General features: G+C 41.2%; 1 protein-coding gene across 1 annotated transcript in view; it reads left to right on the plus strand.

Annotated features, from left to right (window-relative positions):
• The window catches only part of ryr2a (ryanodine receptor 2a (cardiac)), a 1,161,183-nt gene that overhangs the window by 21,505 nt on the left and 1,126,770 nt on the right, over positions 1-12,908 (plus strand). Inside the window, 1 exon segment of the mRNA XM_056296806.1 lies at positions 7,363-7,441. Within this exon segment, the coding sequence (XP_056152781.1) occupies positions 7,363-7,441 (79 nt within the window).

Genomic DNA, 12,908 nt, shown 5'->3' on the forward strand with positions numbered 1-12,908 from the left:
ACTTTAACTTAACGTAGTTTAACTTTACATACTTTAACGTTACGTAGTTTAACTTTACATAGGGTAACTTTACATACTTTAACTTTACACTCTATAACTTTAAATAGTGTAACTTTACAAACTTTAGCTTTACATGTGGTAACTTTACATAGTTTAATTTTACATACTTTAACTTCACATACTTTAACTTTACATAGTTTAACTTTACATACTTTAACTTCACATACTTTAACTTTACATACTTTAATGTTATGTAGTTTAACTTTACAAACTTTAGCTTTACATGGGGTAACTTTATATAGTTTAACTTTACATTCTTTAGCTTTACATACTTTAACTTTACATAGGGTAAGTACGTAGTTTAACTTTACATAATTTAACTTTTCGTAGTTTAACTTAACATACTTTAACTTTACATAGTTTAACTTTACATTCTTTAACTTTAAATAGGGTAACTTTACATACTTTAACTTTACACAGGGTAACTTTACATAGTTTAACTTTACATTCTTTAGCTTTACATACTTTAACTTTACATAGGGTGACTTTACATAGTTTAACTTTACATACTTGAGCATTACGTAGTTTAGCTTTACAAACTTTAGCTTTACATGGGGTAACTTTACATAGTTTAACCTTACATTCTTTAACTTTAAATAGGGTAACTTTACATACTTTAACTTTACATAGCTTCACTTTACATACTTTAACTTTACATAGGGTAAGTACATAGTTTAACTTTACATAATTTAACTTTTCATAGTTTAACTTTACACCATTCACCAACTTTACTTACTTTAGCTTTACATAGTTTAAGTTTACATTCTTTAACTTTACATTCTTTAGCTTTGAATAGGGTAACTTTACATACTTTAACTTTACATAGGGCAACTACATAGTTTAACTTTACATACTTTAACGTTATGTAGTTTAACTTTCCATAGGGTAACTTTACATACTTTAACTTTACATAGGGTAACTTTACATTGTTTAACTTTACATACTTTAACGTTACGTAGTTTAACTTTACATTCTTTAACTTTAAATAGGGTAACTTTACATACTTTAACTTTACACAGGGTAACTTTACATAGTTTAACTTTACATTCTTTAGCTTTACATACTTTAACTTTACATAGGGTGACTTTACATAGTTTAACTTTACATACTTGAGCATTACGTAGTTTAGCTTTACAAACTTTAGCTTTACATGGGGTAACTTTACATAGTTTAACCTTACATTCTTTAACTTTAAATAGGGTAACTTTACATACTTTAACTTTACATAGCTTCACTTTACATACTTTAACTTTACATAGGGTAAGTACATAGTTTAACTTTACATAATTTAACTTTTCATAGTTTAACTTTACACCATTCACCAACTTTACTTACTTTAGCTTTACATAGTTTAAGTTTACATTCTTTAACTTTACATTCTTTAGCTTTGAATAGGGTAACTTTACATACTTTAACTTTACATAGGGCAACTACATAGTTTAACTTTACATACTTTAACGTTATGTAGTTTAACTTTCCATAGGGTAACTTTACATACTTTAACTTTACATAGGGTAACTTTACATTGTTTAACTTTACATACTTTAACGTTACGTAGTTTAACTTTACAAACTTTAGCTTTACATGGGGTAACTTTATATAGTTTAACTTTACATTCTTTAACTTTAAATAGGGTAAATTTACATACTTTAACTTTACATTGTTTAACTTTACATACTTTAACTTTACATAGGATAACTACATTGTTTAACTTTACATACTTTAACTTAACGTAGTTTAACTTTACATACTTTAACGTTACGTAGTTTAACTTTACATAGGGTAACTTTACATACTTTAACTTTAAATAGGGTAACTTTACATACTTTAACTTTTATATAGGGTGACTTTACATAGTTTAACTTTACATACTTTGACTTTACACACTTTAACATTACGTAGTTTAACTTTACATTCTTTAACTTTAAATAGGGTAAATTTACATACTTTAACTTTACATAGCTTCACTTTACATACTTTAACTTTACATAGGGTAAGTACATAGTTTAACTTTACATAATTTAACTTTTCATAGTTTAACTACACCATTCACCAACTTTACTTACTTTAGCTTTACATAGTTTAAGTTTACATTCTTTAACTTTACATTCTTTAACTTTGAATAGGGTAACTTTACATACTTTAACTTTACACAGGGTAACTTTACATAGTTTAACTTTACATTCTTTAGCTTTACATACTTTAACTTTACATAGGGTGACTTTACATAGTTTAACTTTACATACTTGAGCATTACGTAGTTTAGCTTTACAAACTTTAGCTTTACATGGGGTAACTTTACATAGTTTAACCTTACATTCTTTAACTTTAAATAGGGTAACTTTACATACTTTAACTTTACATAGCTTCACTTTACATACTTTAACTTTACATAGGGTAAGTACATAGTTTAACTTTACATAATTTAACTTTTCATAGTTTAACTTTACACCATTCACCAACTTTACTTACTTTAGCTTTACATAGTTTAAGTTTACATTCTTTAACTTTACATTCTTTAGCTTTGAATAGGGTAACTTTACATACTTTAACTTTACATAGGGCAACTACATAGTTTAACTTTACATACTTTAACGTTATGTAGTTTAACTTTCCATAGGGTAACTTTACATACTTTAACTTTACATAGGGTAACTTTACATTGTTTAACTTTACATACTTTAACGTTACGTAGTTTAACTTTACAAACTTTAGCTTTACATGGGGTAACTTTATATAGTTTAACTTTACATTCTTTAACTTTAAATAGGGTAAATTTACATACTTTAACTTTACATTGTTTAACTTTACATACTTTAACTTTACATAGGATAACTACATTGTTTAACTTTACATACTTTAACTTAACGTAGTTTAACTTTACATACTTTAACGTTACGTAGTTTAACTTTACATAGGGTAACTTTACATACTTTAACTTTAAATAGGGTAACTTTACATACTTTAACTTTTATATAGGGTGACTTTACATAGTTTAACTTTACATACTTTGACTTTACACACTTTAACATTACGTAGTTTAACTTTACATTCTTTAACTTTAAATAGGGTAAATTTACATACTTTAACTTTACATAGCTTCACTTTACATACTTTAACTTTACATAGGGTAAGTACATAGTTTAACTTTACATAATTTAACTTTTCATAGTTTAACTACACCATTCACCAACTTTACTTACTTTAGCTTTACATAGTTTAAGTTTACATTCTTTAACTTTACATTCTTTAACTTTGAATAGGGTAACTTTACATACTTTAACTTTACATAGGGCAACTACATAGTTTAACTTTACATACTTTAACGTTATGTAGTTTAACTTTCCATAGGGTAACTTTCCATAGTTTAGCTTTACATACTTTAACTTTAAATATGGTAACTTTACATAATTTAACTTTACTTAGGGTGACTTTACATTGTTTAACTTTACATACTTTAACTTCACATACTTTAACTTTACATACTTTAACGTTACGTAGTTTAACTTTACAAACTTTAGCTTTACATGGGGTAACTTTATATAGTTCAACTTTACATTCTTTAACTTTAAATAGGGTAAATTTACATACTTTAACTTTACATTGTTTAACTTTACATACTTTAACGTTACATACTTTAACTTTAAATAGGGTAACTTTACATACTTTAACTGTACATAGGGTAACTTTACATAGTTTAACTTTACATTCTTTAACTTTACATACTTTAACTTTACATAGGGTGACTTTACATAGTTTAACTTTACATAGTTTAACTTTACATACTTTAACTTTACACACTTTAACATTACGTAGTTTAACTTTACAAACTTTAGCTTTACATGGGGTAACTTTACATAGTTTAACCTTACATTCTTTAACTTTAAATAGGGTAACTTTACATACACTTTAAGTTCACATAGCTTCACTTTACATACTTTAACTTTACATAGGGTAAGTACATAGTTTAACTTCACATAATTTAACTTTTCATAGTTTAACTTTACACCATTCACCAACTTTACTTACTTTAGCTTTACATAGTTTAAGTTTACATTCTTTAACTTTACATTCTTTAACTTTGAATAGGGTAACTTTACATACTTTAACTTTACATAGGGCAACTACATAGTTTAACTTTACATACTTTAATGTTATGTAGTTTAACTTTCCATAGGGTAACGTTCCATAGTTTAACTTTACATTCTTTAACTTTAAATATGGTAACTTTACATACTTTAACGTTACATAGGGTAACTTTACATAGTTTAACTTAACATACTTTAACTTTACATACTTTAACGTTACGTACTTTAACTTTACAAACTTTAGCTTTACATGGGGCAACTTTACATAGTTTAACTTTACATACTTTAACTTTACATAGGGTAAGTACGTAGTTTAACTTTACATAATTTAACTTTTCGTAGTTTAACTTAACATACTTTAACTTTACATAGGGTAACTTTACATTCTTTAACTTTAAATAGGGTACCTTAACATACTTTAACTTTACATAGGGTAACTTTACATTGTTTAACTTTACATACTTTAACTTTACATACTTTAACTTAACGTAGTTTAACTTTACATACTTTAACGTAATGTAGTTTAAATTTACATAGTTTAACTTTACACGCTTTAACTTTACATAATTTAACGTTATGTAGTTTAACTTTACATACTTTAACTTTACATACTTTAACTTTACATACAAACCCCAATTCGAATGAAGTTGGGATGTTGTGTAAAACGTAAATAAAAACAGAATACAATGATTTGCAAATCCTTTTCGACCTATATTCAGTTGAATACACTACCAAGACAAGATATTTAATGTTCAAACTGATAAACTTTATTGTTTTTTATTGTTTTTTTCACTCATTTTGAATTTGATGCCTGCAACACGTTCCAAAGAAGCTGGGACAGGGGCATGTTCACCACTGTGTTACACCACCTTTCCTTTTAACAACACTCAGTAAGCGTCTGGGAACTGAGGCCACTAATTGTTGAAGCTTTGTAGGTGGAATTCTTTCCCATTCTTGCTTGATGTACGACTTCAGTTGCTCAACAGTCCGGGGTCTCCATTGTCGTATTTTGCGCTTTGTAATGCGCCACACATTTTCAATGGGACACAGGTCTGGACTGCAGGCAGGCCAGTCCAGTACCCGCACTCTTACTACGAAGCCACGCTGTTGTAACACGTGCAGAATGTGGCTTGGCATTGTCTTGCTGAAATAAGCACTTCGATGGTGTTTTAAGCCCCCAACGTACTCTTCCAGGCAGCATTGCATGGAAGGCACTTTCCGCCCCCAACAGTTTCATCCAATCACAGCACTGGTTAGGGTTAGGGTTAAGGATAGCGCCAGTGCTGTGATTGGCTGAAACTGTAGGGGGCGGGGAGTGCCTTCCATGCAGCGCTGCCTTGAAGAGTACATTGGGGGCTTAAAACGCCATCGAGCAAATAAGCAGGGACGTCCCTGAAAAAGATGTCACCTTGATGACAGCATATGTTGCTCTATGTACCTTTCAGCATTAGTGGTGCCTTCACAGATGTGCAAGTTACCCATGATGCCATGGACACTAACACCCCCATAACAATCTGGATGGTCCTTTTCCTCTTTATCCGGAGGACACAACGTCCATGATTTCCAAAAACAATGTGAAATGTGGACTCGTCAGACCACAGCACACTTGTCCACTTGGCGTCAGTCCATCTCAGATGAGCTCGGGCCAGAGAAGCCGGTGGGGTTTCTGGGTGGTGTTGATATATGGCTTTGGCTTTGCATGGTAGAGTTTTAACTTGCACTTGTAGATGTAGCGACCAACTGTGTTAACTGACGATGGTTTTCCCAAGTGCTCCTGAGCCCACGTGGTACTATCCTTTACACAATGATGTCGGGTTTTACTGCAGTGCCGCCTGAGGGGTCGAAGGTTACGGGCATTCAATGTTGGTTTTCGGCCTCACCGCTTACGTGCAGAGATTTCTGCGGATTCTCTGAATCTTGTGATGATATTATGGACTGGAGATGATGACATCCCTACATTCCTTGCAGTTGTACGTTGAGAAACGTTGTTCTTAAACTGTTGGACTATTTGCTCACCCAGCTGTTCACAAAGTGGTGACCCTCACCCATCCTTGCTTGTGAACAACTGAGCCTTTCGGGGATGCTCCTTTTATACCCAATCAGGACACTCACCTGTTTCCAGTTAACCTGTTCACCTGTGGAATGTTCCAGACAGGTGTTTTTTGAGCATTCCTCAACTTTCCAGTCTTTTGTTGCCCCTGTCCCAGCTTCTTTGGGGCGTGTTGCAGGCATCAAATTCAAAATGAGTGAATATTTGCAAAAAACAATAAAGTTCATCAGTTTGAACATTAAATATCTTGTCTTTGTAGTGTATTCAATTGAATATAGGTCGAAAAGGATTTGCAAATCATTGTATTCTGTTTTTATTCACGTTTTACACAACGTCCCAACTTCATTGGAATGGGGGTTTGTAGTTTAACTTTACATAGGGTAAAGGCCCCCCCCCCCAATTTACTTTGAACAGCATGACAACTAAAAGGGATGTTCTCCTACAGAACATGTTTGCACAGTGGTGTTCATGGTCTCCAGTACTTTAGGGCAGGTAGTACGAGATGTGATCAGACGGTGCCCCAGTTTGGTTCGCCTCAGAACACACTGGTTGGTTGCCAGTGTGGACTGGAGTGCCTTGCAGAGACACTTCAGGTTACGTGTGCCAGTGTTCGTGTTCAAGTCCAAAATCACAAGTGTGGTGAAATGGAATCGGGCATCAACCCAAAGTACAGCCCAGGAATTATTACATCCTATGTATTGTAAATGCTGGTAATCAATAGACAGTGTTTCACTAAATAAAGCTAGCATCAGTTGTGTTATCATGAGTTGTGATTACCAAGTAACACTTTGTAATTTTGTGCATATAAATATATGAGCAATAATTAAAAACTACAATTCTTATGTTATCGTCATTTTAAAAGTTTTTTTGTTTTTGTTTTTTTTTTGCTATTTGCTTAGTTATGGCTGTGACTAATGTCCTGTAATACAAAGAGTAACTGATATTTAACAATATTTAATCAGTAATTGCAAGTTATTAGTTTGGTTGATGACACTATTGATGACACCATTTGTAGTTAAAAAGCATTTCGAAATTTGCCAAATGACAGCTGGAAAGATACAGTGACATTTAAAACGTTAAAGTAAGTTTTCTTGATTTAATTAGATCTAATATGTGATCTAAATCACTGTGATGATTTTAATGTGTGCATATTTCTCTGTGCAGTACCTGTGTTGTCTGTCCACCTCCCGCTCCTCCACAGACAAACTGGCCTTCGACGTGGGACTGCTGGAAGACACCACAGGTGATTAGATTTGATCTTTCCATCTATCTAACATGGTGTGGTCTAATATGGTGGGTAGGTGTTGTGTGTGTGTGTGTGTAATATGGTGTGTAGGTGTTGTATGTGTGTGTGTGTGTAATATGGTGTGTAGGTGTGTGTGTGTGTGTAATGTGTGTGTGTGTAATATGGTGTGTAGGTGTTTTGTGTGTGTGTGTGTGTGTGTGTGTGTGTGTGTGTGTGTGTGTGTGTGTGTGTGTGTGTGTGTGTGGGTGTGGTGTGTATGTGTGTGTGTGTGTGTGTAATGTGGTGTGGTGTGTAGGTGTTATATGTGTGTGTGTGTAATATGGTGTGTAGGTGTTGTATATGTGTGTGTGTAATATGGTGTGTAGGTGTTGTATGTGTGTGTGTGTAATATGGTGTGTAGGTGTTGTATGTGTGTGTGTGTGTGTAATATGGTGTGTAGGTGTTGTATGTGTGTGTGTGTAATATGGTGTGTAGGTGTTGTATGTGTGTGTGTGTGTGTGTGTGTGTGTGTAATATGGTGTGTAGGTGTTGTATGTGTGTGTGTGTGTGTGTGTGTGTAATATGGTGTGTAGGTGTTGTATGTGTGTGTGTGTGTGTGTGTGGAATATGGTGTGTAGGTGTTGTATGTGTGTGTGTGTAATATGGTGTGTAGGTGTTGTATGTGTGTGTGTGTGTGTGTGTGTAATATTGAGTCTAATTCCTGTGGGTAGTGTTGACCTATATGAAATAAGTGTGCTCTCAGTTGTAGAAGTAAATCTATATTTTTGCATTGACACAGAGGCAAACTTAATGAGTGCATGCGGGTGCTGTATGCTGGACAATGATAACAGCCAATGAAATGCGCTGAGATTGACACGTGGTCTGTGCGTATATAACAGTGCATCTGTCAATAAAGTTTCTCTTTCTACGTTGATTCCGGTAAGAGCGGAACTGACGCGCCACAGCGTATTTATTCCTCCGTAAAGTTAGCATTTATTTGGGTCTAGCACTGGGTCTACACGCCAGAATCTCTGAACAGTTCAACTCTGACAGCAGGTTATGGGCCCAGAGTTACCCAGAGGTAGTTCTCAAGCGATTTGCCCCCGAGAGAAATACCGCAACGCACCGCGTGTGTGGGTTAGCATGCTAGCAACATGAGCAGAAGGGTCGCCGAGTCAAACAGCGGGGCGACAGACCCGGGATGGAAAGATCGAGCAGCCGTTGGTCTCGACTCGTCTTTGACGAAGATGAAAATAACTATGAACTGTGGGAGACGACATTTTTGGGCCATCTTGGGTTAAAAGGGCTAAAGGACACTATTTTAAATGAGCCTACCGACGATGATGGACGGGCAGCAGATGGAGCAAGAAATGCCGAGGTCTATGCGGAGCTAATCCGGTTTCTGGATGATAGAAGTGTGTCACTGGAGATTCGGGAAGCAGCGGACAATGGGCGGGAAGCGCTGAAAATGCTGAGAGACTATTTTGCAGGTAACGGGAAGCCGCGTATCATTAGCCTGTATACGGAACTGACTTCACTTCAGAAGTGGAGTAGTGAGAGTGACTGAATATTGTGGCGAACGTAGAAGCAACGACAAACGTAACTTTGCAGCCCCTTTATTGAACTCACACAGAAACAAGAACTTACCGAAATGTGACACAATACATGCGCCTCATCAACTCGAACAACAAAGTTGTTCAGGGTTTCAGTTACAAGGTTACACAACACAACAGAATGACAACTACAATTACACCACAACAAATAGTAATCACATAAACACATAAAACCACATAAAACACTTACAAAACATTTAATAACAACTGACAATCTGCACGCAGTGCCTGATGGGTAAAACAGGACAATTGGCACAATTCTGACGTGGTAGCAACTTCGCTACATTACCCCCTCCAGCGTGTCGCCTGTCCTCAGCCGACAACAAAGTCCCTATAGCGAAGGGGAAGCCGTCTCCGCCGCCGCGGGGGCACGGGTCCCTGTTCTCCACTGTCTGTCCGGTTGGTAGGGCATGTGGGTGTAGGAGGGACCGTCCTGGGTGGGCTAAACTGATCTACAGGTTCTTCAGCCAAGGGGCGGTAAGGTGCCAAACGGTCCCGGTGCAGAACTACCACCCGCCCCCGGACACACAGTTTCACCCGGTACACAACATCCGAAAGCTGCTCCAACACCTCACAGGGCCCCACCCACTGGCTGGCGAGCTTGGGGGAGACTCCTCTCTTCCGGGTTGGGTTGAAGGCCCACACCTTTGCTCCTGGGGTGAAGGAGTGGCCCTGACAACGAGTGTCATATACCCGCTTTTGTTTTGCACCTGCCTGTTCCTGATGCTGCCGAGCAAACTCATGTGCCTCGGCCAGACGTTGTTGGAGGTCCCGCAGGTACTCGAAACCGGGTATCTTGGGAAGGTCAGTACCCGGGGGCGTGCCAAAGGCTAAGTCCACAGGGGTCCGCAGTTCTCTCCCGAACATGAGCGCGGCCGGTGTACACCCAGTACTTTCTTGTACTGCCGAGTTGTGTGTTGTGAGCGTACTGATGAGTTGTGTGTGGTGAGCGTTCGATTGAACCTCTCCACCAGTCCATCGCTCTGAGGGTGGAGGGGCGTTGTCCTGGTCTTCTTCACCCTCATGCGTTGACACACCTCAGCAAATACCTGTGCCTCGAAGTTCCGCCCCTGATCGCTGTGTATTTCTTCGGGCGCACCGAACCGACAGAACATCTCACACACCAGCCGCTCGGCTGTAGTGGCAGCGCTCTGGTCTGGGACCGCATATGCCTCAGGCCATTGGTAAAGTAGTCCATGGCCACAAGGATGTACCGGTTTCCGTTGTCTGTGGTGGGAAATGGGCCAAGAACGTCCACACCGACCCGTTCCATGGGGGCCCCCACCTGATATTGTTGTAGAGGGGCATGGGAGCGTCTGGTTGGTCCTTTCTTGGCAGTGCAGGCATCACAACAGTGCACAAAAAGTTCAGTGTCATGCCTGCATCCGGCCCAGTAGAACCGTTGGCGCAGTTTGTTCAGCGTCTTTGCCACCCCATAGTGACCTGCCCCCACCAAGCCGTGGGCTGCCCGTAGCACTCGTTGGCGCCAGTCCTTGGGCACCAGTAACTGCCACACACTTCTTCCCCGGCCCGGCGCTTGCCAGACCCGGTACAACAGTCCATCACGCCGGGCCAAGGTGGCCCACTGGGAAAAGTAGGCCTTGGTCTCCACCGACATGGCAGAGACAGCTTGCCAGTGGGGGCGTGCCTTGGCGTCGACCCACTGTCCCACCCTGGCCAGGGTGGGATTACTATCCTGCGCTGTTTGCCACTCCTGCTTGTCCATTGCCATCAGCCACGCCTCCTCTGGCTCAACCTGCCGCGTGGTGGACACTTGGAGCATTGCTCCGTCTCGCTCCTCTTGGAGCTCACAATGTCTACAATCCTTGCAGGGACGATGGGAGAGGGCACCTGCGTTGCTGTGCAGGCGCCCAGCTCGGTGCTGGGTCTCGAAGTCGTAGCTCTGCAGCTCCTCAATCCACCTAGCCACCTGGCCTTCGGGCTTCTTAAAGCTGAGCAGCCAGATCAGGGCCGCATGATCCGTCCGCAGGAGAAAGTTCTGGCCATAGAGATAGGGGCGAAAATGATTGAACGCCGCGACCACCGCCAGGAGCTCGCGTCGTGTAACGCAGTAATTGCGTTCACCACTCTCTCTCCCCCAGCAACTTCCTGAGACAGGACGGCCCCCAGCCCCACATTGCTGGCGTCTGTGTCCACGATGAAGCGGCACTTAGGATCAGGAAGGGCCAGGATGGGTGCAGTGATCAAGGCGGTGCGGAGCCGGGCAAAGGCGGCTGCACAGTTGTCGTCCCAGTGGAACTCCCGTCCCTTCTCGGTGAGACGGTGTAGGGACTGGCAATGGAGGCAAAGTTGCGGACAAAACGTCGGTAGTAGGAGACGAGCCCCGTGAAGCTGCGCACCTCGCTGACGTTTCGCGGAACTGGCCATTTCTCGACCGCCTCCACCTTAGTAGGATCAGGGGCCACGCCCTCTGCCCCCACCATATGGCCCAAAAACTTGGTCTCACGTCGAAGGAGGTTGCATTTCTTGGGGTGCAGGCGCAGGCCCGCCCCCCGAATGGCTTGGAAGACCTGACGGAGGTTCTCTAGGGCCAGCTCGAAGTCAGCGGCATGAACCAGAAGGTCATCAAGGTAAAACACGCACCGGTTGCGGGGAATGTGAGCCAGCACCCTCTCCATTAGTCTCTCGAACGTGGCGGGGGCATTGCAGAGACCAAAGGGCATCACACGAAACTGCCAGAGTCCCTGACCGATGGTGAAGGCCGTCTTGGGTCTGGCTTCTGGTGCCAGCTCCACCTGCCAGTAACCGCTTCGTAGGTCAAGTGAGCTGAACCACTGTGACCCTGCGTTGTGGTCCAGAGCGTCGTCAATGTGGGGCAAGGGGTAGGAGTCCTTGCGAGTTGCATTGTTCAGCCGACGAAAGTCCACACAGAACCTCCAGATGTCATCTTTCTTTTTGACCAGGATGGCAGGGGCGGCCCAAGGGCTATTGGATGGCTCTATCACCCCGGCCGCAGCCATCTCTAGAATCATCCGCTCTGCAGCTTCACGCTTGGCAAGCGCTAACCGGTAGGGTCGCAGTCTAATGGGTGGGGTTGTACCAGTGTCGATTGTGTGCTGCACCAGGTTGGTCTGGGTGCACTCCTCTTCACGTGCAGCAAAAATCTCAGCGAACTGTTGGAGCAGGTCTTTCAGCTGTTGACTCTGCTGAGGGTCCAGCCCTTCACTGCTCCGCTGATACAGATCCTGGATGGCGGCAACAGTGTCCGGCGAGGGTGTCTGAGGAATGGTAGCCTCAATGAGGGTCGTCGTCATTGTTGGTGGGCTGGGCAGTGTCGTCATCCCCTCGGTTGGCAGTGGGGGCGGTGGCGGCGGCATGGTGACAGGTGGAGTTGGCTGGATGTGGATACGTCCCACCTTCCTCTCTCGACAGCGCCGGAAGGCCAGGGTCTCTGCGCCAAGGTGAATGGCAGTACTCGACACATCGACCAGAGCCCCCCAGCGAGTCAGCAAATCTAGCCCGATGACGCAAGGGTCTTGTATTTCAGCCAACCAAAACTCGTGGGTGGCTGCAACTGTCCCTGCCCGCACCTGCAGTGCTCTCTTCCCCAGCATGCTGGTTAGTTCCCCAGTCACAGTTCTGATTTTACAGGTGGTGGGCCTCCACTCTGTCTCTGGCAGCACCCCTGGACGCACAATGGAGATGGTGGACCCTGTGTCCACAAGGGCCCAGCAGCGGTTTCCACCAATGGAGCAACAAAGATAGAGACCGTGTGCGTGGCCCACTCTGCCGATCTGGGAGCGGTAGCATGGATCACGAGGCTACCAAGGTCTGAAGGGTGGTTGGCGTCGTCCTGGTTGCTTTCGGCGTGGTGACGGACAAGCCTGGCAGACGACTCCTCTTTCGACGTC

The sequence above is a fragment of the Lampris incognitus genome, chromosome 17, assembly GCF_029633865.1.
Source record: "Lampris incognitus isolate fLamInc1 chromosome 17, fLamInc1.hap2, whole genome shotgun sequence".
In the NCBI taxonomy this organism is placed as follows: Eukaryota; Metazoa; Chordata; class Actinopteri; order Lampriformes; family Lampridae; genus Lampris; species Lampris incognitus.